Genomic DNA, 23,518 nt, shown 5'->3' on the forward strand with positions numbered 1-23,518 from the left:
TGGAGAATACTCTAGGGTATTGGGAGACTATGCATAGATTGTTCCAAATATCATCCCAATTAAATTCATAACATTTGAAACGATGTTGCCAGTACACTTGGCTGCTTGGTGGTTTGAAATATTTATGTAAAAGTTCATACCTTATTAATAGATTTGTTAGTGACTCTATTGTTACAAACTGATTCTTTGTGTAAAATCCAGGCGAATTAAGTACTTGGTCAAAGTTTTGGTTATAGTTACCATAAATCCACTCTTTTGGAATTGCCTTAAAAAGCATAAAGTATTCTATGGTGAAGGATTCTTTTCTTTGCACCACTTCTTTAAGTTGTGAAAAAGACTTTAATGTTGCATCTTTATTAAAAAGATCTTTTATATAAACGATCCCGTTCTCTAACCATATTTTTTTTAAATACAGTTGCCTATTTTCATATGTAATGCAAGAATTGCACCAAATAATCTCGTTTACTGGCATACCCACTTCAATTGTATTCTTGGGAGTTTTAAGTTCATACCAACATAACAAACACTTAAGCTTGGTTCCCACTAGAACGTAACGCAAGGACGTAAACGCAACGCAAGCGAATTGACCAATCACAAACGATGGCTTTTTCGCTTGTGATTGCTAACTGTCTATAACTTCGCTTGTCATTGGTTAAAACGCTTGCGTTGCGTTTACGTCTTGCGTTACGTTCTAGTGGGAACCAAGCTTAAACATAAAATTCGTTCATTTGCGTCTGTAAAGTTGTATAAAGTTGTGATGCAAAGGAATTAAAATAGAGAGAGATAAATATTAATTAATTATAATATTCTTATATATTCAGAATAGATTACTGTATTTGACATTTGCTCATTATTTACAATACCTTAGTATATTGTGTAATTAACAATTTGTTGAACTGAACCTAGTATTTTAACTGGTACCATTTATTGCCGGGTTAGATGAAAGCCTTAATAAATCATACAATAACATTACAATTGTATTTTAATAACTTGATACATTCAGATTGACATTTAGTTGTTATTGGAAGTGATTTAGAAAGGAAACGGTTTTGTCATAATTAATTGTAATCATTTTCATATTTTCGTTAACTACTTTTCATCATTCTGATGTATATATATAGTGATTGGGTATACAATGGTGTATATGACAATGGCAGAGATGGTACAGACAAAAACTCGGCAAGGGGTTTTAATTATCATCTTGGACCTGTAAGTAGTTAATAGTACACTATTGCGTTTTTTCTTTTTCAGGTTACCCTTCATACTTTTATTTTTAGAGTAATATTTATATTTCTCAGATCAAATTTTAATTTCTACTGCATTTCTGCAGTTAAAATTGTAAGATATTTTTATTGGACTGAGTTCTTATTTAGTATGGTTAAAGTTCAGCATTTGAACATAGGTTGTTACTCCCTGATTTCAACTATACTTGGAAAGAATTAATGATAACATTTAATTAAACAGGAATGGATCTGGCCTATAGGTTATTTCTTACGTGCAAAGTTGCACTTCAGCAAACTACTTCTACCAGTCACAGGTCAAGCTGAGGTCATCCGTCAGGTCCAACAAACACTAATACCACATCATCAAGCATTAGAATCATCACCATGGAGAGGATTGCCAGAATTAACCAATGAGAATGGGGCTTACTGCAAAGATAGCTGTCCAACTCAGGCATGGTCTATGGGTTGTATTTTAGAGGTTTTGTATGATTTAGATAAGATTATTAAAAGCAAAGAAAATATAGATTAAACAAATAGATATATGCACCAGTTAATTATTTTAGGATTGAGGTGATGGTTATGAATGAAAAGGCAAGTAGAATCTGTGATTCCTAGGCCTACAATGTTAATTGGAGGTGAAGGGGATTTTAAATAAAGTGATTTTAGTGACATTTTTGTGCTGGAGTGTGGAACAGAGAAACGATTTATATTTACGGTAGTCATTATACAACGTTTTTCCATTGCTGTTAAACAGATAGACGTATTCTGGATACTGCTCGTCTAAAGCAAGTTCACAAGTCATAAAACCACATATTAAAATATTTATCTTTAGCTTATAAAACATATAATATAATTGCAGTTGTGATTATTGGTAGAATAGCATGTAAAAAAATTAATTAGCTTATGACATCCTTAGATGAGATTCTATGTAGTTTATAAGATTTGAGGTGAAAGAAACATTGTAGTAATTTTTAATTTTTTTTATTTCATACGTGTATCCAAACAGCGAGTAACTCGCCAATTACAGGATGGATATATTTTTTGAATTTCTTTGATAAACTATTTTATAATTGATCGTGCTTATAAACGAAGTCTCATTTGAGGCTTATGGAGTGGAGTTGAAAGACTCGTGAGTTACAACCCTGGCACCAGGTCAGGATTGGGATTGGGATTGGAAGGCAAGCATGTTAACCACGAAGCTTCAGCTACAAAGCTACACATTTGTTAACAGTGTATAAAAGTATCAATTCACAAATTCACATTTGTTGTTTACTTTAAATATTTAAATACTACAGTAGCTACCCACAGAATGTATGTAACTGTTGACAGCAAGGTTGTGTTGAATAAAGAGTATCTAAAGTGTAAATTGATGGTTAAAATGCTTGCTTACAAACCCCATCCCCGCCTGGCTTTGTTGACTTTTACCACTGGTTAAACCAATACAAATTTAATCTATGAAAATCACTATAATTCTATTCTATATGTCTAGTAAAACTATTCAAGAATAGTTTCAAATTAATTAATTAAATTTCAGTATTTCACCGGGCGGTTTAGAATTAATGTTCTTTGCCTGATTTGTTTATATAGGCCTATATAAAAGTATCTCTTTGAAGATCCCGCCTCGTGAATAAATATACTGAAAGATGAGGGCGTATCAATTTGATCTCTGGTGCGCGTACGTACAACTGAGAACTAGTGCTGTTCCGCCGTACCACGCCGAGAGTCGCTATCCAATCGAGTTTGAACAATACCATGAAAGCCCCAGTGGTCTAATGGTTAGGACATCTGCATATCAAGCAGGCGGTCCGAGTTCAAGTCTCGGTTGGGGCGACTTTTTCTCATTCTCACTGTCTCACAGATTTCCTCATCTTTATCGTTTCAAATTAATTAATTAAATTTCAGTATTTCACCGGGCGGTTAGAATTAATGTTCTTTGCCTGATTTGTTTAGAAATATAAATTAGTGAAACATTTAGATGTGCAATTATGATGGGTTTGCAATTAAGATTTACTGATTATACATTTGTCATTATTATTACTCTATAATATTATTTATGTTGCTGTTCACTTTAACCAATTAATAAATATTCACTGCAATGGACTGAAAACAATAGTTTCCTTTGTGTTATGAATTAAATGTTTGTATGCTTGTTTTTAATCATAGAGATATCGCTATGGTTTAATTGACTTCTATATCGTACTTGAACTTAAAACCTACTAACCATCGACAAACCTCTTATCTATTCTTCAGTATCTAATATTTTATTTAGATTGAAAATACTTCCTCAAGCAAATGAGCTCTTGTGAAATACCCACATTATTTCCCTAATCTATATATAAATTTATGTAAGGGCAAAATTCGGTAAATCACGCGTTACTTCTAGAATGTTTACTCGATGGTATATAAAGTTGGTTCGTACTTTCGGTACTGACTTTAACCACCTGATGTAACCCTGTTTACTAATTAAATTGAGTTAGATAATTAGTTATTGACTCTGGCATATTTGTGTTTAAAAATAACTTATTTAGAATATCTTGGATTAAAATCAACAAAATCATGAACAAAATCAATTCGACCATACACACATTTCATAATAAAAAGTATACTTAGAAAACACATTCTCTGGTCCATAGATGGTAAATTTAAATGTTCGAGCCGTTTCTCATAATCGCCCTTATCACACAATTTTGTGATCCTTCGAAGAGGTTTATTTATGCTATAGATCTGTATTTAAGCTCTATATTTTGGTCTATTTCATTCTTCTTCCTATTGTCCTAATATAAACAAGTGTTCTTTTGTTTACTTACAGTATTTATTTATTAAAAAACATAACACTGATGTCTTTTTAACATTCATAACAAGTTTTAAACAAATGTAGAATACGTATCTATCCTACGCGGTTGTCCAGTCAGTTTGTAAATGGTTATAAGAAATAACAAGATCATAATTTACCGCTTACCTTTACTGCTCGTCTGTGTAAATTGGTCTTTAGTGAGAAACAAAGAGGCGTGTACGATTTAAGGAAAAGGTGGGAAGAAGAGCAAATTGCTGGCCTGTAATCCTAATTTTCCAAGATAAAATGAACGTTAAAGTTTCTTTTTTAGGAATTCATAACAAATTAATTTTGTTCTTCATAAATATTTGTATTGACGTCATATAAACTATTAATATTAGTAATCAATTTACTTCTTTTTACATTTATATGGTTTCAAAATTATCACTTTTGTTTTGTATTCCTTGTTTTGTTTATTGCTTATTCCTAATAATTTGTTTTAGTATCCCAAGGACTTAAACTTAAACTGTTTTACAAGTTTGTTTCGTATGATTATTCTGTTTTTTTTAAAGTATATTTCAAAACAATTCAATTCCTAATAATTTTAATGATTAGGAATTGAATTGCTTAAAACAATTAATTTGACATGTTATTCAAAGGATTGTTTAGGAAGTTAGACGACCTTAACAACAGAAAACAAAAATAAATAGAGAATATATATCGTATGTTTAGATTACAGACGCATGGTGAAGCGCATTTAAAACAAATTAATATCAAAATGTTTTAAAGACAATTGTTTTCTTGACGAAAATAAATTTGTGCCGTACCTAATTTGTATGAACCACAATCGTGAGCAACTTTGTGCAGTCTTAATTGCAATATCATAAATAATATAATGTATACATACTGTCTATGTAGGGGATCTGGTTTAAGTTGGTATAATACATTCGAAGATATACCGTGTGGGTCTAATCTTTTTCAATTTAAAAAAAACAAAAAAAATAACACTTAAAAAAAGGCCTGTGCTCTTCAATTATAATCTGAGTGGACATGATCTTGAGATGGTTTATGTATGGAAAGATTTAGGTATTTTTATTGATAGTAAATTAAATTTTTCACATATTAATCATGTGTTGTCAAAAGCTAATAGAATGATGGGCTTAATATGGAGAAATTGTAGGTTTATGAACGACGGCAGGGCACTTTTATCTTTATACAAATCTATTATACGTCCTCACCTTGAATAATGTTCCGCAATTTTCAATTCAATTTCTCCATGTCAGGCCCGTCGAATCGACACTGTTCAACGGAAGTTTGTTCGATTCCTGTCTTATAACTGTGTTAATTTTGCCTTTTCCATTGATTCTGTCAGCAATCGTCGAACGATATCTGATATGGTTTTTTTATATAATATTTTAAATTCTAAATATGACTGTTCATTAATTTCACTATTTAGTTTAAATGTTCCTGGTCGTACACGAAATAGACATTTATTGCATATTCCTTTTAGCCGTGTCGACTGTACTAAGAGCGGACTTTTTCATAGACTACCTTATACATTTAATAATCTAAATAGCAATCATATCGATATTTTTAATGATAGACTTGGTTATTTTAAGAGGACGATTATGTGTTCACTTCTTGAACAGCCTGCATAACCTGTTTTAATTGAAATTGTTTATGGCATGCCAATTTATGTTTTATATATATATATATATATTTTTTTTTGTTAACCGTTTTTGATGTTGTATTGTTTTATGTTTCAAACCTGTTAGTGGCGGTATTTATCGCTTTTGGTTTTGATTGAATAAAATAAAATAAAATAAAATAAAATTTACACCCTCAACTCTATTCCTACCTGTTTTTTGTGTTGTGCAGTATAGACATTTTTTAGTCGGGTCACATTGTCCAACGGAATTATAACCTAGATACATCTAGAGATGGTGCTTCTAAATATCGTTGTTAAAATTATTATTATTATTATTAGTGTTATTATTATTATTATTAATATTATTGGGTTTTTAAAATTATTATTTTGGATTCACAATATCAAATTTTGATTTCTTTGTATGTTTCAATCAAATTTGACTTCAATTTATATAATATAAAATAACGATATGAATGTGATGATATTTTTCAAGGTCATCTTTGTTCTGAATTGTTTTTTTTTATGAATTATTATTCTATTATTCATTTTGTTACATTGAATATTTATCCCTGGCTATCTTATGATTTGCACAGCAATCAATACCAGTTAAAAACAATTAATTATTAAATGTGAATAGAATACGCATTGTTTTAATATTCCAAGGTAAACTGTCTTAGCGAAGTAAAATTATACCACAAACTTCTTTTTATTAAAATCTAATTTGCAAGTATAACACAATCGCTGTTTTTACCATCTGCTAAGTTTACCATAATATGATAATTTTAGTGTTGAAGGTTAGGACCTAATCTTAATTAATTGATTCGATATGAAATTCGAATTTATTTTTTTTATTTCTAAGAGTGCGGTATTTTGTTTAATCATGGATGGTTTAATGAATATTTATACAGCGCTTTAAAGTGTAAAAAAAGTAGTCTTTCATAAAGAGTTAGAATTAGTGTTACCATTATTTGTTCTTTAAATTATGATTTTTCATAAAATTTCCGGTCCACTTTTTGGTCAAAATGAATAACTATTATGTGACATGAAAAATAATATAATGATATTCAAGGGGTACAATATATCTTGAATCTATGAGAATTGCATATATATTAAATCGTACCATAGTTGCCACTAATGTTAAACATTTCATTTGTACGTCCATTGTTATTAATATCGTTTTACAAACTATAATACTCTTAGGTTTAGAAAAGGTCTACCCGGTTAAATATACAATCCATTTTCTCAATATATAAGCTTACCAGCAAAAGTATGCGAAATGTTTAATTATGGGTCACAATCAAGAATAAATTAATCTTAAATAAAACTTTGAAATAGAAAACTATGTAGGTCTACATTATTGTGTTTGTACGACAGTTGTTTTGCCAATCAAACCTAGCCGGTGATCACTTTAGCAGGAGGAGGCGTTCATTGGTTAAACTCTTCGAACTATATTTCACTTCCTGCTGCTGGCACACCTAGCATTCAGCTTTCTACAGTTAAAAATATACCTTCTAAGTGTAAACAAGAGCAGTTACGGAAATATGGAACTCTGGACTACGCTGATATATGGCTTTGCAATTCTACAATTAATTTCTGGTATGATATAATCTTTTTTTATAAGCTAGTAAATTATTCTTACACCATTTCGGTCTGTACTTTTTAATTAAGATGAAAATGTCAAAATGTATTATTTATTTATTCTGTCTTTATAGTGAATGACACTTTCTGTGCTAAAGCATTGATTTCGAATGTGGTTCAGTAGAGAACATCAACATATAATAATAAAATCAAAGACATTTAGTTTAGTAATTTACATTAGTAGGCCTACACACAAATTTCCAATAAGCTAACTATCGAACAAAATATATAGTATAGGCCCATATAAATGATGGAAGAAATATTTAAGATAAAATATATATATACTGTTATGTTAATCAAAAGTATTTTGGATTGAATGTTTAAAAGTTTTAAAGTGTCATTAATGTTTGTTTTTGTTTCATACACATCTGATCTCAATCGCAAATAAATAAATCATTATTATTATAATTAGTCTACCGATACAGCTTCTTATTAATTATAAATTTAAAGTATGATGCGATGCCAATAATCTAGATTTTGTATTAATATTTTTTAGTATAACCTTCAACAAACGATTACTGAATAAACAAGTTATGCGAATAAAACGTGCAATACTAACAAACATAGTTCTTTAATAATTCCGCTGTATAGTCCTATCATCATTTATTTGTTGTAAGATGCAACATTCTACATACTTCTCAAACAAATCATTTCACAAACATAAATGTATTTCAATATCGATTTGACAGCTTCCTCCCTAAAGTCAAGTCAAGTCAATTCAAGTCAAGTATCATTTATTATCATTTGTTTTAGGAAAAACATAGAAATTCTGTTTGCTCAAATTCTTCGCAGAGATCTATCATGGGTACGGAGTTTGATTTTCTTTTTTTTTAAATTAATACATTGTGGTTTTTTTTCTAAATTGGTTTCTTTATTATCAGATTACAAATTAACGCTCATTTATTTGTAAGTGTTCTTTCCAATTTAGTCAATTCTTTTTAAAGATATGGTTTTTTTTCAAGCAACGTGTCCACAGTAAGCTATACCAGCACACAGTCAGTAGCCTGTATAAAAAAGCACTCCTTATTATTACGAAATCAAATACGCATTATACGGTTGACCCTGCCGGATACCATCACCACAATGAACCAGGAATAATAAAAGAATAATATATACACAAAATGATCGCCAAACTAGTCTACAATTTTTCTATTGTGAGCTTCATTTTTTTAAGAAACCACACAAAATAAAGAAAATAGGCCTATACAATAAACACTCAGGTCATTGCTATTGGCCATATGGTATCTTAATAAAATATTTTAATAAGAGAATTTAGAATCTTTATTTTATTAATTGGAAGTGGTTACCACAAAGAAAAAGACAATAAGGAAGTAAATCAAAATCTTAATTGCAGTTATTGTTATTATACTTAGCACAATATTCTAAGCGTTAGTTTAGCAATTATAAAAAGTATGGCACTTATTGTATTTTATTTATATGCAATGTTTGCACTGCCCTCGAAGGCATGTAGACATATTAGAGAAATAAGTGTAGACCTACGCCAGCCGAATAAATGTATGTGGTAAAATATTGAATATTGAATGAAGCATTGTCTTGGCCAATAATACAGTTATAATTTATACTGGTGCCTCCAGCTACATCATTGGTAATTCTTATATAGAATAGAATGCCAAATAATTTGTTTTTCATATAATAGTATGGATACTAATGATAAACTGCATTCAAGATAATTGGATTACTTCAAGCACCATTATTGAATTTGTTTATTTTTAGGGCAAGTTGATTATAAATGGATACTTGCAGGTGACTCTGTTAGTTTGTTCGTTGACACTGACGTGGATATAGATGGACTTTTGTGGGAGAAAAATGATGTAGCAAATGATGAATGGGTGCGTCAAAGTACATTAAACCTGACCAACGTTACCGTGTCAGATTCAGGATCATACGATTGTTACTACTCTAACCCCGCATCAAGTGAGGCAGATTTAATACCAATAAAAGCTTTTGAACTATTCATAATTGGTAAGAAAACAACACAATCGTAAATACCTTTCTTCCATCGAACGTATCCATCAACCTCGAAATCATACAAAACGTTATGAGTCATTCGTTTCGCAGTCTATTGTCAGATGTGCAGATAATTACTCATAATGAACAATACATTATAATATATTATACATTTTCTATTATGTTTAAATGTTTAACCATCTTTTTATGAACATTTTTTCGATCTGGAGTGCATAGACAAAGATTCTCTAATTGTAAATTCAGTACCAATAAAGAAGAATTTGAATACAACAAAACCCTATACCGATTATGGTGCGCCCTATTTTGTAGAATTTTAGACATGATTTAAATGATTCAGTAACACTGAGACATTTCAATTTATACTTTAATTAATTAAGCAAATAGTTCAATCTGAATGTACTGTGTTTTAGTGAACGAGTCAAAAGAAAAAAAATATCAGTCCATGTATTTGTATTTCGTTAAATATTAAAATATTTAAGCTATGTATTGTTTTTTAGTAATTGACTAGAATATAATTTTAACCACTGTATGAATTTAGAACCTGAACCAAACATCATAGTGTTCGAAGGCCTGGCAGTAAATGAAAATCAAGACGGACAAGCAAGCTGTGTGATACAGGGAGATCCACTACCCACAATTGATGAGGTCACATTATATTTACCTGATGGCCGTCCAATATTGCCAAAAAAGGCTGTAGTACACAACGATAACTTTACTATTGAGATGGATTTTGTAGGAATAACAGTATGGAATACTAAGCCGTATACATGTAGTGTGATAACCGCAATTGGAAGTTTGAATAAAACCATTGAAGGACAAGTGTACAGTAAGCTTACATTATTATGTATATCAAGAATCAAATTTTTCTGTTATACACATTCATATTGTACTATACTACACTTTTGATCTACGCATCCCACTAATATGCCTAATGGATCCATGTTCACTGTTACTCCTAGTGAAGCAGGTCCATTTTCTACACTGTTGAAACTGAACAAATTTAGAATTTATTTCAAGTCAATTTACGCACGGTTAAAAGAAATTACTTTGAAAAACGATATGATAAAACAATAAATAAATAAAAAAGCCATTTATGATCAAATTGTGGTACGGTTCCTTCTATAGGCCTATGTTTTGTTTTTATTGTATTGTTTTTACCAGTGTCGAATTATCTCACGTAAAGGTGGCTTGCAACAGACAGCAATTCCGTTTCAATATTAATTTTACATTATCTGCTTTCACCTTTTATTTTATTAGAAACTCCACGTCTCCACAATCAACCAAACGTGAATATAAACGACAATGATGTGACAATTATTTGGAAGGCATGGCCTGATTCTAAAATAATGGAGCCTGGTGACGGTCCGGTTATCAAATACAGTGTACTTTACAACTGCACTAATTCTACATCTAAATACATTGGAAATGGGGTAGACGGATCTACAACGTCATTACAATCGTCGATTGGAGAATTATCCATTAAAAGAGGATTTCTGTGTACTTTCTTTGCGATTCCATCACGACCTGGATTTGGAGGAGAAGGACCATTCATTACTAGTGCTGGGCGTACTATATACATACCGTGTCTAAGTACGTTATTATTATTAGCTATATAATGATTAAATAATAAGTGATAATTGTCATTGTCAATCTAATGTTCATTAATATGAACGTAATCAACAACGCTCTTGGTGATAATGATTGGATGACAATGTATGAATAATAGGGACTACGAAAAATGTGAATAAACTGGCGAAAGAATCAACGAACGAAGGAACAATTAACGACATAATCAATTATCAATTAATTAATTAACGGTTATGCCTATTAGAATAATGTATGCCTGACTATTAATCTGTTATATTTTTTACACATTATATAATACATAGAGCCGAAGAGTTCGCCAACCGTTGTGAGTGTGTCTCTAATCGGAAGTGATATGATCCAAGTTAAATGGAAGGTAAAACAATCATTTCCTTCAAGACATGACTTAGATATTTTAAATAATAGTAGTCATTATGAAATTGGAAATCATACGAAGAACGTTTATAGAGAACAAATAATTCCTTAGTACACATTACTAATTTATCTCGGGTAATATTTCAGTGTTACATCTTCTTAACATGATTAATTATAATTTTATTCAAATAAAAATATAGTCTATGCATCATTTTTATCAATTATTGAAACATAATTATGATCATGAACACTTTTTTTACAATACCTCTGATCAGTATTTTACTTTTAGTAATATAATATTGGTTTGAAAAATATTTAAAGTAAATTGAATCAAGTGAAAACAATAGAACTGAAGTTAAGTTATGTAGCACTACGTCTTTTTATCTAACTGATATTCATTTAATATTCAACAATTCACACAAGACCTACATTGTTCATAACAGCTATGCATATTTATTTACTTTTGTTTTTAAATGTTACGGTATGAACAGTTTGAGTTTAAATGTACGAAAATGGAAAGTATATCAGGATATTTTTGATTCTTTTAGGCCTATAAAATAAAAATTGAATTATATTGATAACATATCAAAACTTCGTATAAACCATGTTCTTAGGGTAGGAAGCTATCTCAGGAAATACGGTGGTTAGAAACCAAGGTCGACGATTTATGAACCTCCGCAATGAAATGCAATGTTAACGGATGAAAGTATGGAAAATAACAGTAGGCTTATATTTTATATGTATTTATGTTATTTGTATAATCATAGAACATTAAGATCGAAGATTGGAATTGTGAAGGGGTGAATTCATACATTGTGCGATACAATATGGTTTCATACCCATCGAAAGTCTTTGAGGTAGAGGTTGAAAAAGTCAAGTCTGAAGTGCTGCTAAAAGTTGATCATCTTTGTGCTACATACGACATCAGCGTTACGGCTTCAAATCAGGATATGGAGAGTTTAAGTTCAACAGCCGTAAATGTCTCAACAACTGATTCATGTAAGCAATCGTAACAATTTTGGGACTATTGACGTTTAGGTATAGGCCTACCATAATTATCTTCCACTACGCACGTTATACGTAATGTGCCTAATTGCTTGTACTGAGCAATATATAATTTGTTCTATCGTGAACATAGTTGCTAAAGTAGAAATAAGACACATTTCGAGATTTATCAATATACTTTAAATATATATTATATATTAATTGATGATATTGATTGATGAATACAGAACACTACGAATAGAGAACATCGATCATATGCATGCTTAGGCCTACTCAATCAATTTTGTTTGTGTAAACCGGTCTTATAGTCACAGAAAAACATCTTGGTAAGATGTAGAAATTTCACTGAATAAATGTGAACTTATTTTGAATTCAATTGTGAGATGAAGTAGGATCAATTTCTACATTCCATTCACCTCTGATTGTAACTCGTATGGGGTACAGGCCTAGTTCTTTACAAATACTAGAAGAAATATTAGTTCAATCCTGTGTTTGAAACTAACTATATAGGCCTAATAGTTTGAATTTATATCTTGTCAGTGTGATGCAAAACAAATCATATAGTATACGCTTTCAAATAGTACATTAACATTAATAAATGCTATCTGTTTTAATACTTGATGTTGTACTTGCAGGTCTTCGTTTGTTGAAAACATCTGCAACTGATGAGTATGTTACAATTGTTCTGAAGACGCCGAATACAACATTAGATCTGGCTAACTACTACGACGTATGCCTAACATATTTTACATTATTACGTATAAACTTAGACTATTAAAAGAAATATTATATAAATATTAAAAATTAAAAAAAGAAAAAGAACACATACCTTAACTTTAAAATATATATACAGCACATGCCAATAAAGAAATGGATTTAAAACATGGTCTGTTCCTGGTACAGTTCTTAATTTTACTACTATTAACTATAAGTAGATTTTCACCATATATGCCCATATGATTATTTATGTGATGATTATTATATATTTGAGCATTTACTCTTATATTTGTTTAACGTAGTATTTATATCATGAATTGTTTCCATACAGATTACCTATCAGTGTTTATACAGGCTGTACTATTTGCTACCAGAAGCAAACTCAACAACACGCAACCAAACCTTTCTAGCGGCCTCAACGACTTTTCATATCGTCGATCTTCAGTCTGCTTGTCGCTACAACTTCACTGTCAAACGGATCTCAAAATCGTTACATGTGACATCAGAAAATTATCTTGTGGACACGTTATCTCCGTCAGGTAAGCAGAAAATGCTTATATGATGTTTGCGTGCTAAATCAACAATATTCGCACAATGCATTATTTAACTCGACCAAACCGATTATTTAATGGTATTTATAGGCATAACACGCTACGAATGCGACGTTGGGTTGGGCGTTCTACTGATGAATGAATTTTTTTTTTCTTGTATTAGCATCTGGAAAGCCTGAATTGATGGTTGTAGAGAGACAACTAACAAAGATGAAAGTGAAGTTTAAACCACTCGAAAATTATCCGTACATAAAGTAAGCGTTTTTGTAAGGTTTAACGTGTTTATTTTTATCGAGTGGAATTAAATAAATTATTATAACTAATCAAATGAATTCCGGTATCATAACTGGGATTGTTTTGTGTTCAAAAGAAATATTTCGTCCATGTCATGTTATTTTATGTTAAATTGTAAAGTACTACAAGAAGTGCGAATTTCAGAATTTGAATGCTTGGAACAAAACCTTAATGATTCTGGTCTTTCAGATCTATGGAATTCACTCCAGTTAAATAATTCAGAGGTTATCTTAATGATTATACTTGGTGGTGATTGTTCTGTTCTCATTCCAACAATGTCGATTAATATGGTAAACAAAGCCCATGACATTCTTGATAAATTCTGCAAATCATATCTTAAGAAAGCATGGGCCTTTAGACAACGTATAAAGTCTAACATTATCGAATGATTTTTTTAAATTTTTTTTTTATTGTATGTAAGTTGGTTTAGTTATCTTAATTCTGTTTACAGTCATCAAATAATTCACCACAGCTGAAATAATTTAATCTATGCTTTCCTGTTTATTGATGTCCCTAATTTGGGTTCCTATTGTTCCTTTTTATTTTTGCTGGTAGACACTGTGTATCAAGAATGTGTATATCTTAACATAGATTCTAAGTACTGTATATTCCTTTGTTCATATACTAATTGATATGCTAATTTAGTGTCCAAGCTTATGTGGGTTGCATTTAATTGGTTTTAGTATTACAGTTTATTTTTAATTTGGTTTTATCGAACTTCCGTTTTATCTGAGTATTATCTGTTTTAATCTAGTCTATCTTTATTTTTATACTCATATTTTTTATATTGTATGTTTAATTGTTTTAAGGATGCACCATTATTATGTGTGCCGCTGTTCAAAAAGCGTTTTCCAAATAAATTATTATTATTATTATTATGCTATAATTTAAACTATGCTATAACATTTCCACAGAAATTACTCAGTTCTTATAATGGAGAGTAAATATTCGATGAATGAAGCACGAAATCTGAAGTTTATGAAGATGTCGGAATCAGGACCGAAGCACTATATGGCAGCTCAATTCCTGCCTGATGTCAGTGACATTACATTTGTAATTGGCAATCAACAGCTAGATGACGGGTTTTATAACGCACCTCTAGACCCAGCAAAATCGTATTATGTGGCTTTAGCTCCAATCGACTATAAAGATGAGGTGAGTGGTACTTTGGATTCGGGAAAATATTCAAATTCTGTATAATGTTTCTCCTCGCTATGCCCTACAATGCATTAAGCATTTTTAAATTATTTTATTTAATAGTATAAACATGCCCAATTTAGTAAATCTGGTTTTTTCCCCTATCTGAACACAAAAATACAAATATATAAATATTTAAATAGCATGCAATGAACTGTTGTAATAATACTCGTTTTTAGGTTATATTCGATCTAGTTGTTTGGAAGAATGGAACAGATTTACCAACTCCGTCAGAGATGGCTATTGAAAATGGTCAGTAAAAAGCTATACGACAATTAAACATAATCATAAACTCAATCATTAACCGACTTCTACGAGTCTTAAGTTTGCTCCTAACACCTCTCCATCCCCTGCCATAGAAGAGGCTGAGGCGTTTGACAATGATAAATCCAATCAGTTGAGAATTGAAATATTTAATGATATGTAATTTAGCTGTGAGGATGTACAAAGAAACATTAATTCTCTTAATAAGGGATCTGCTCCGGGAACTGATGGCATTATGACTGAACATCTGATGCATAGCCTCCATAGGCCTACTAAGTTACCAGAGGTTTTGGCCTTTGTGTTCAATACCTGTATTAAATTAGGGATTATTCCCAACATTTTCAGAGACTGTACAAATAGAGGGTCAGTGGCCTATACTTGTTTCTTGGATGCTGAGGGTGCATTTAATGCGATCCCCTATTCCATCATTTTTAAAAAATTAAGTGAGTCGTTACTGACAGCTGGTAGGGGTGCATGCATGACTTGTATACCAACATATATATCAGGATCAAGTGGAATAACTGTATCGGTCAAAATAAACAATTTTGAAGAGAACTCGTCAGGGCGGATTAGCATCACCCTTTATTTTTAACATGTTTTACAAAGATCTAATTGAAAAGTTAAATAATCGTAATTGTGGTATAGCAATCAGCAACTGTTCTTATAATGCATTTTGCTACGCGGATGATATTTTTTAACAAGTCTATCTGTTGTGGGGTCTTCAGAAATTAATTGATTTTGCTAATAGTTACATTGTTTCTAATGGTCTGAGATTTAATCCAACAAAAACGTTCTGCGCTGTGTTTTGAAAATCACTATTTATTGAAGATCCCACATGGTATCTAGATAACAGTATCTTGGCATGTGTTTATGTCGACACCTATGCGTTGAACTGGGAGAGACTCATGTCAGGAATAGAATAAGTAAATATCGGAGAGCTTTCTATGCATTGCAAGGAACTGGCAAGTGTAAATATCGTTCGTCTACAGATGTAAAACTACATGTCTGGAAAACAGTCATGATACCAACTCTAACGTATGGCCTACAATGTGTAAATCTGAGCAAGAAGGATGTTCTTGACTTAGAGAAAAAAACAAAGTGAATTATTTAAAGCAGCGTTGGGTTTACCTAAATTCTATAGAAACATCTCTCCTTCACTCTATATATAACATTATTAAATGTAATCAAGTGAATTTACTTCACCAGATATTTATTGGTGATTCCAAATCTAGGTATTTTTACTGGCATCTAGGCCTATTAAATAGCAATTTTGAACATGTAAACAACACCCTAATTGATAAGCAATGACTTTTCTATTTGTAATATTGTCTTTAATAGTACATACCATAGTACCAATTTGAAAATGGTATTATAGGAACATTCAGGTGGAAGTTGTTAAGTGGAATACTTGGGAGTAGACTTAATTCAAATGGTCAATGGAGTAACACAATCGAAAAGAAAACAAGGCACCACTCATTAATAGCAATATTATTAGCAAACATGTTTATAGTTGTGGTCATGGTAATCACCATACATCTTTATATAATTCTCATTATGCAGTATTATTAGATGTGATCCTTTCTAAATGCATTATTATTTTCAGATGAAAAAATTGGAATTATTGGTATTATTGGAATGATTGGTATATCAATTCTACTCCTTGTTATTGTGGTTCTAGTTGCCTATTACAAACGCAATGGTGGATCACACAAGTTCCTGGAGCAACTGAGTTCTCATCGCCATCATCATCATACACCACAGGAATACATTGATATGGTAATATATTGTACATTAGGGTTAGGTCACTTCTAGAATAAAGTGTGTTCGTACGTTTGGTACTTATTTTAACCACCTAACATCACCCTGTTTACTCATTAAGTTGAGTTAGATAATTAGTTATTGACAATTAAAACAAATTTAGGTTCAACGATTTGCCCCAAAAAGGTGTTTTCCGATCGTGGTATACACTGTCTAATGGATGTCCATCTTGAAAAATACCCGCACACAATAATACGAGGATGCTTTGCATTTACTCCTTCTACGAAACTTGTTTTAATAGCTGAAAACCGGTTGAACAGCTCGAGTACAGCATCATAATGTTGAAGACAGGCCGATGATTTTCTTTACAAAAATTACTATTTTGAAGATTTAATATACGTTTATACATTTGAACATTCCAATTTCTCATTCTCAGTATAATTATTTGGTTTAACACAAGTAGGTAAATCTATGGGTCCTTGCGGATAAGCTTAATATAGTATTGCAATACTTTTATTAATCATTTTTGGTCGCCATTTAAATCGCTAATTTCTTACTGTGAGTGTGGGTACTGTTTGATATATAAACACATAATACTGTATACAAATAAACTTAATTACTGACAGTTGCTTCTCAACGTTTACAAAATATATAAACGTCGTAGTGGTGTATTGTTACATGTACTTTACTATTTCAATCGACTATGAAAGTGACAGTTTTAACAAAGAATTAAATCGCAAATGTTTAGTATTTAGCGGTATATTATTTATAGGCCTATAAAACATGAAAACATATTTCCGTACTGAGTGGATAATTAATCTTCCTAATAGTTCCTCTTTGTACCCATCTTCTTCCCCATCTCTGAACCCTATTGTTATATACAAAACGCAAATTGGTTTTGTTTATTTGGACTCATTTTGTGACAAGTTTCTCTTTCGGAAGTAATTCCCAGGGTGCTAATTTTAGTTGACTACATAAATCATCATGTCTATTTATTCGTTTCTGTAAACGACAATGTATTATAGTCCTGCGGTACGTACATTTAAAAAACATTGTCGCTAAAATTCGAGAACCAAATAGTTATTAATAAATTAGGTCTACAGTTATAAGTATATAAATCCAAGCTGTGTTTTGTGTTTGCTTGATCACAAAGTCTTAAATAACATAACAGTGAATTATACGTTTAAAATACAGGAGACAATACAATTGACAGCAAACAGAGGGTCAGAGTTTTATGAAGATATATGCGATTACAAAAAGATTTGCTGGGAAGATTTAATGATCGATGCTAAAGTTATTGGTAGAGGAAATTTCGGCGAAGTTCGCCTTGGCCTTCTGAAAGAAACTGGAAAAAATAAACAAGTGGCTATTAAAACTTTACCTGGTAGGATATTGATCCAGTATTGTTATTATATCATCATCATCAACAACAATAACAGATAAATCCGTAACTATGAAAACATAATGAAAATGGATTTAAATGGTGTTGAAATAAAGTTGATTAACATCAACAATACATCATTGGAAATGTAGTCAACCAACCAACCAATCAATATTATTCCACTGAGATAATATAAGCTGATTTCTCAACAGAGGATGCGGTTAACAAGGCTAAAACAGATTTCTTGACAGAGCTTAACATCATGGCAATGATTGGTGATCATGAAAATGTTATACATCTTATAGGAGCATGTATCAATGAAGGTATTTTCTAAGACTGAGACAACATTCTATTACCAGCAATAGTCATAATTATACAAATGATATCGATACATATTATTATATATCAATTTCTTGAAATACGGTAATCTTTCTTATTTTAGGTACTCTCTATGTCGCTATGGAATATGCAAAACATGGAAATCTGCTGACATTTTTAAAACTAAGTCGAGAAGAACATTTGTATTCAAACAGTTCAGCAATGAGAGCTAAAGACGATCATTTTGTCTCCTCAATTAATCAAGAACAACTTTTGAAATTCTGCTGGGATATTGCTAAGGGAATGAACCATCTGACTAGTAGAGGGGTAAGATGAGTTTTTTTGTTTGTTTAGATAATTATAAAAGTTGAAAAACATAATGCATGTGATAGCTGTACAAAAACGATAATTATTGTATATATCTGTTATATAATATATATCAATTATTTCGTAAGTAAGAAAGTACTTTCGATTTTTATAATTCACAAGATGGCTTAAGGTCTGTGCCTATACCGATCAACACATATTCATCATCATATACAAATCCGAAAATAATATAAATATTATATTAAATTTTATTTTTTGTTTTTTACTTCTTTTTTTAAAAATATTAAATAAACAAAACATTTTTTGCAGGTAATTCATCGTGATTTAGCAGCAAGGAACGTACTAATTGATCATAATTTGACAGCTAAAGTTTCAGATTTTGGTCTTTCCAGAGATGAAAATATGTACGTCATGACAACAACGGTATGTATAATTTCTTCAAATCATCATCATCGGAGTAACGTGCCTGCATTCGACCATGCATGCTCTCTTTATTTTTCGAGAGTTTTTGTGTTGCGTAATATTTGATGTTGTCTTTTTGTTTTTCCTGTTAAATGAATAGGTCCATGGTTAAACAACCCCGTTCTCTTCTCTTAATAATACTTTCATATTCGGCGCGCCAATATTGAAAAAAAAAAACAGATACCTTGGGTTTTAATACGCTTTTGTAACGTTACTATCATTTTTTTTTTCTAAAATCAACAAAGCATGTTGTATAATAATTACATTCCTTTTATAGTTTCTTAATGAATAATTGTATATTTTACAGGGACGCGTTCCGGTGAAATGGATGGCTCCAGAATCAATAATGTACCAAACATATACGTCAAAAAGTGATGTGTAAGTATATTTGAACCTTTTTCTAGTAATAAACTAATGCCAAATTACAATAGAATTATACATTCTTAATCATTGTGATAGTCATGACTATAAACAGTATTTAGCACTTAACTACTGTACAAAATTAGTGTTTTTGATCACAATCTTTAAACTTTTACCTAATAATAAAATACATTTCCAGTTTCCTGAGTTCGGGCGGCGTATTGCTTAGAATCGGTTTTTAAAATTATATTTGTTGTTACATTTAATAATTTCATATTCATAGATGGTCATATGGTGTTCTTGTGTGGGAAATAACTAGTTACGGTATGTAAAGAAACAAGTAAAGTATCAACAATTCTTATTTTCTTCCAAAAAAAGAAAAAGTGTAGGGGTGGTTTTCCTCAAATCCGCCTCTGTTCATAAAAAAGTCCATTTCATTTTCTTCCATTCATTTTTATTGGTTATACTGTAGAGATATTATATAATGATTACAAATAATACAGCCATAAATAATAGAAAAGAATACTTAATTTGGTGGTGGTACTGTACGTGGTAACCATTAAAAAGTTGATTATTAAAATATTTTTAATCAACAAGATTTCCTTTTTTAATTCAATTTTTATTTAAAGTAAATAGTCGATAGATCTCCCAAATAATTAAGCTATTATAACAAAATATAGGCGCGGCCTTACCGCCTTGGCGAAGGTTAACACATCTTAACATATTCTGACAAAGAATGACGGTCATCAATGTGTCTAAAGTAAGATTTAAAACAAAATTTTTTTTTAAATAGGAGACATACCTTACGCAGACGCAGATGGAAAATCATTAATACATTTTCTTGGTGAACATAAACGACTAGAAAAACCAAAGTATTGCAGCCAACGAGTGTAAGTTTTATTATTATGCGCTGCCGGCGTATGTTTCAGTTCCATTTTAATGAAAAACCCATTTAATATTAACAATACGTATAATTGATTATATTTATTGTAGATATGATATCATGCGTTCCTGTTGGCAGATGGAGCCCAAGGAAAGGCCATCCTTCATAGAATTGTCACAGAAATTTGATGAATTATACCACGAGCAAGTTAGAAAATACTTTACAGAAGCTCCTCAGACGAGTGTTGATGTCGATACGTATACTGAAATGAAACCTAACACCGATATCAAAATACATTTGGGAATGACTCCCTCTGAAATGACCGTTTGAATAAACGTGATTTGAAACCTTGCATTGCAATATATAGCGACATCAACTGCCCGAGTTGTATCACGAGGTGAATGAAGAAGAAAACAAAAAGTAATGGTGAATAATAATAAATAATGTATATTATTGTATATAAAATGTTTGTGTAAACATTAAAGGCTGGACTTTGCAATTTTGTGTAAAAAGGTTACTTGAAAAATTAGTTGTAGATTGTATATAATAGGCCTATTTCCTTTTAATTGTCTGTTAATTATTAAATAACAGTAAACAAATAGGCCTACACTAAATAGATAAAATCTCTGGACTTCTACACCCAACATCCACTTCTCCCGACCCCTTAGTTGGTGAAGTGTCCTACTTGAAGTTTTGGGGGTTCTGGGGTTTATAAGGGGGGGGTGAAGAAGCCATATTGGGTTTTCCCTTTCCATAGGTGGAGCGTTTTAGAGATGTGACTTGTTTGTACATATAACAATGTGCTTATGGCAGGATCACACAGACTCATTTCCTGACCTCTGGTTGGTTTTTGCGCAATTTAATGATTGGTCGCAACAAGTAGTAAATTTATTCGAAATGCTATACTGACGTTTTCTATTCGAGCCAATAGATTCGCTTTAATTAATTGTCCTGGCATTTCAGTTTATTTATCATAATTCGAAATTAGATTCAAATAAGGATGTACCGTTATATAGAGTAAGAATTATCCAAATCTCAATAATATCAAATGTAATTGTTTGCTTTATCCTGAAGTTCTAAAAAGAAAATGACGAGTAGGTTGTTGTTTTTACATAATAGTGGGTAATATAGTAGGCCTAGTTTATTCCGGAATTAATCAATTTGATGGTTTTTTTCGGTAACTGACGTATAGTATTCTATAGTATTCAAAATTGAAAAATAAGATCTCACCTTAGGGAAATAATAATAGATAATAGAATATTCTTATGTGTGTAATTTTAGGACGAAAAAATAGGCCTATATGCTGATTTCTATATTGTGGCCTGATCATCCATCAATATCATTTAAACGTATTTAATATTTCTATGGAAATTAGAAATATACAGACAAACATAATACAACTATATTGTTACCCATATTTCCAATAATAACGTGTGATTGTATAATCTAATTATACGTACATTATTAGGTACAGTGCTATATTTAAAAATTGACATTTTCAGGCTAATAAAGTTGAAAACCAGGGTTTAATAAGTGAATTTGATGATTGACATTTTAGGGGGACTTCAGACAACTTTTATTCATTCAAATATTAATATGTTATGTTTCCAACAGCGAACAACCCGCCAATTACAAGATGAATAAATTATTTTATAATTTATAATTTTGTTAGGCATATAATCCCTATTCATAGAAAACATTACATTATTAAAGAAGTTGCAAACTGTAAAACCTGCAGATTGATACTGGTACTTATTAGTTATTCCATGAGTACAATATAAATTTACATTCTTCTTTGTATATATCGAATATGGAGTATGAATTTACTATTAGGACCAACGCAGATTGACGTTACGTTAATTCATTTTGCTTTGAAACACGTTTAGATTAATTAAATAGGTTGATATTTGCTATTATATTAAATTTAAAATAATTATAACAACTTTAAAGATTTCAGTCCGAATTGATCAGACACTGCAGAATCTATACGTTCACACTGTCTCACACCAACACCTGTTTTGAGAATTAAGTCTCTCTTTACATTTTGGTTCATTCTAACTTATGTTATTAAACAAGAAACTGTTCTAAAAATGTATATAACCTGTATTCATAATGCCTATTAAATGTTCTTTCCCCACTTTTATATAATATGTCATTCTCAGCATGTATATTTTAATTTTGAATGTGACTTCAAATCCAAGATGGCCACCATTATTTAAAATGGCAGGCTGCTAAATTGACTTTTGACATTTAATTTTGCCTATTAAATTGCCTTTCTAAATTGTTTAGATGGGTATGTCATCCTCAGGCATGTATCTTAAATCCAAATCCAAGATCTTAATAAAGTATTTATTTTTTAGGTTTGTGTTGACCACCCTCTATAGAAGACCAAATCTTACATAATATTATTCATGTACGATGTTTTCTAATTTAATTATACAAACAGAAAACAACAAAATGTCTATATTTCAAAGGCGAAAATAAATTATTAAATGTAATTGCAAACTCCAGTCAATAATAAAACGATTATGATTAGAAATATGCTGTATACTTTTTATTTTAAACAGTAGGTCTTTAATGTAACATTTTATTTTATATATACCTGTATTACAAAAATAAACACACAGAATGTATAAAGCATAGATTTATTAATAACGAAACATAATACGATCAAACACAATTTCTTTATTTCAACATACATTTTATTTTCTACATGTTTTTAATTTCAAAGAGAGGTTCAGTGAAGATCACAAGGAAGACCAATCACACTA

The 23,518-nt window shown here is 30.8% G+C and overlaps 2 protein-coding genes across 4 annotated transcripts in view; both read left to right on the forward strand.

The window, feature by feature from the left end:
* LOC140052159 (glycogen debranching enzyme-like) overlaps positions 1–3,465 on the forward strand; it is a 150,515-nt gene extending 147,050 nt beyond the window's left edge. For both annotated transcript variants that reach the window (XM_072097595.1, XM_072097596.1), the window contains exons 25-26: positions 1,122–1,209; positions 1,465–3,465. In XM_072097595.1, coding sequence (XP_071953696.1) covers positions 1,122–1,209; positions 1,465–1,752 — 376 coding nt within the window. In that variant the 3' untranslated portion in view covers positions 1,753–3,465. The remainder of the gene's footprint in view (positions 1–1,121; positions 1,210–1,464) is intronic.
* A 3,689-nt stretch (positions 3,466–7,154) lies between these two features.
* Positions 7,155–23,274, forward strand: LOC140052045 (uncharacterized). Of its 2 annotated transcripts, XM_072097424.1 has the most exons (20): positions 7,155–7,240; positions 9,017–9,265; positions 9,810–10,097; positions 10,529–10,861; positions 11,161–11,231; positions 11,998–12,229; positions 12,871–12,965; positions 13,284–13,491; positions 13,667–13,757; positions 14,712–14,952; positions 15,174–15,246; positions 16,862–17,034; positions 18,211–18,400; positions 18,610–18,720; positions 18,840–19,042; positions 19,352–19,465; positions 19,812–19,882; positions 20,148–20,188; positions 20,658–20,754; positions 20,858–23,274. In XM_072097424.1, the coding sequence occupies exons 1-20, from the start codon at positions 7,186–7,188 to the stop codon at positions 21,075–21,077; spliced, it is 3,156 nt and encodes a 1,051-aa protein (XP_071953525.1). In that variant the 5' UTR covers positions 7,155–7,185; the 3' UTR covers positions 21,078–23,274. The 2 variants fall into 2 exon arrangements, with proteins under 2 accessions (XP_071953525.1, XP_071953526.1); XM_072097425.1 differs by lacking the exon at positions 20,858–23,274 and having other exon boundaries at positions 20,148–20,204; positions 20,658–20,736.
* Positions 23,275–23,518: the final 244 nt, after the last annotated feature.

The sequence above is a fragment of the Antedon mediterranea genome, chromosome 6 (genome assembly GCF_964355755.1).
Source record: "Antedon mediterranea chromosome 6, ecAntMedi1.1, whole genome shotgun sequence".
Lineage (NCBI taxonomy): Eukaryota > Metazoa > Echinodermata > Crinoidea > Comatulida > Antedonidae > Antedon > Antedon mediterranea.

What these genes read in the sequence shown, in the direction of transcription:
- LOC140052045 (XM_072097424.1), top strand. Translation starts at nt 7,186, where the DNA reads ATGGAACTCTGGACTACGCTGATATATGGCTTTGCAATTCTACAATTA. An exon ending in ATCTGGCTAACTACTACGAC is followed by an intron (nt 12,966 to 13,283) that starts GTATGCCTAACA and finishes GTTTCCATACAG; the next exon opens with ATTACCTATCAGTGTTTATA. An exon ending in TATACGTCAAAAAGTGATGT is followed by an intron (nt 19,883 to 20,147) that starts GTAAGTATATTT and finishes TCATATTCATAG; the next exon opens with ATGGTCATATGGTGTTCTTG.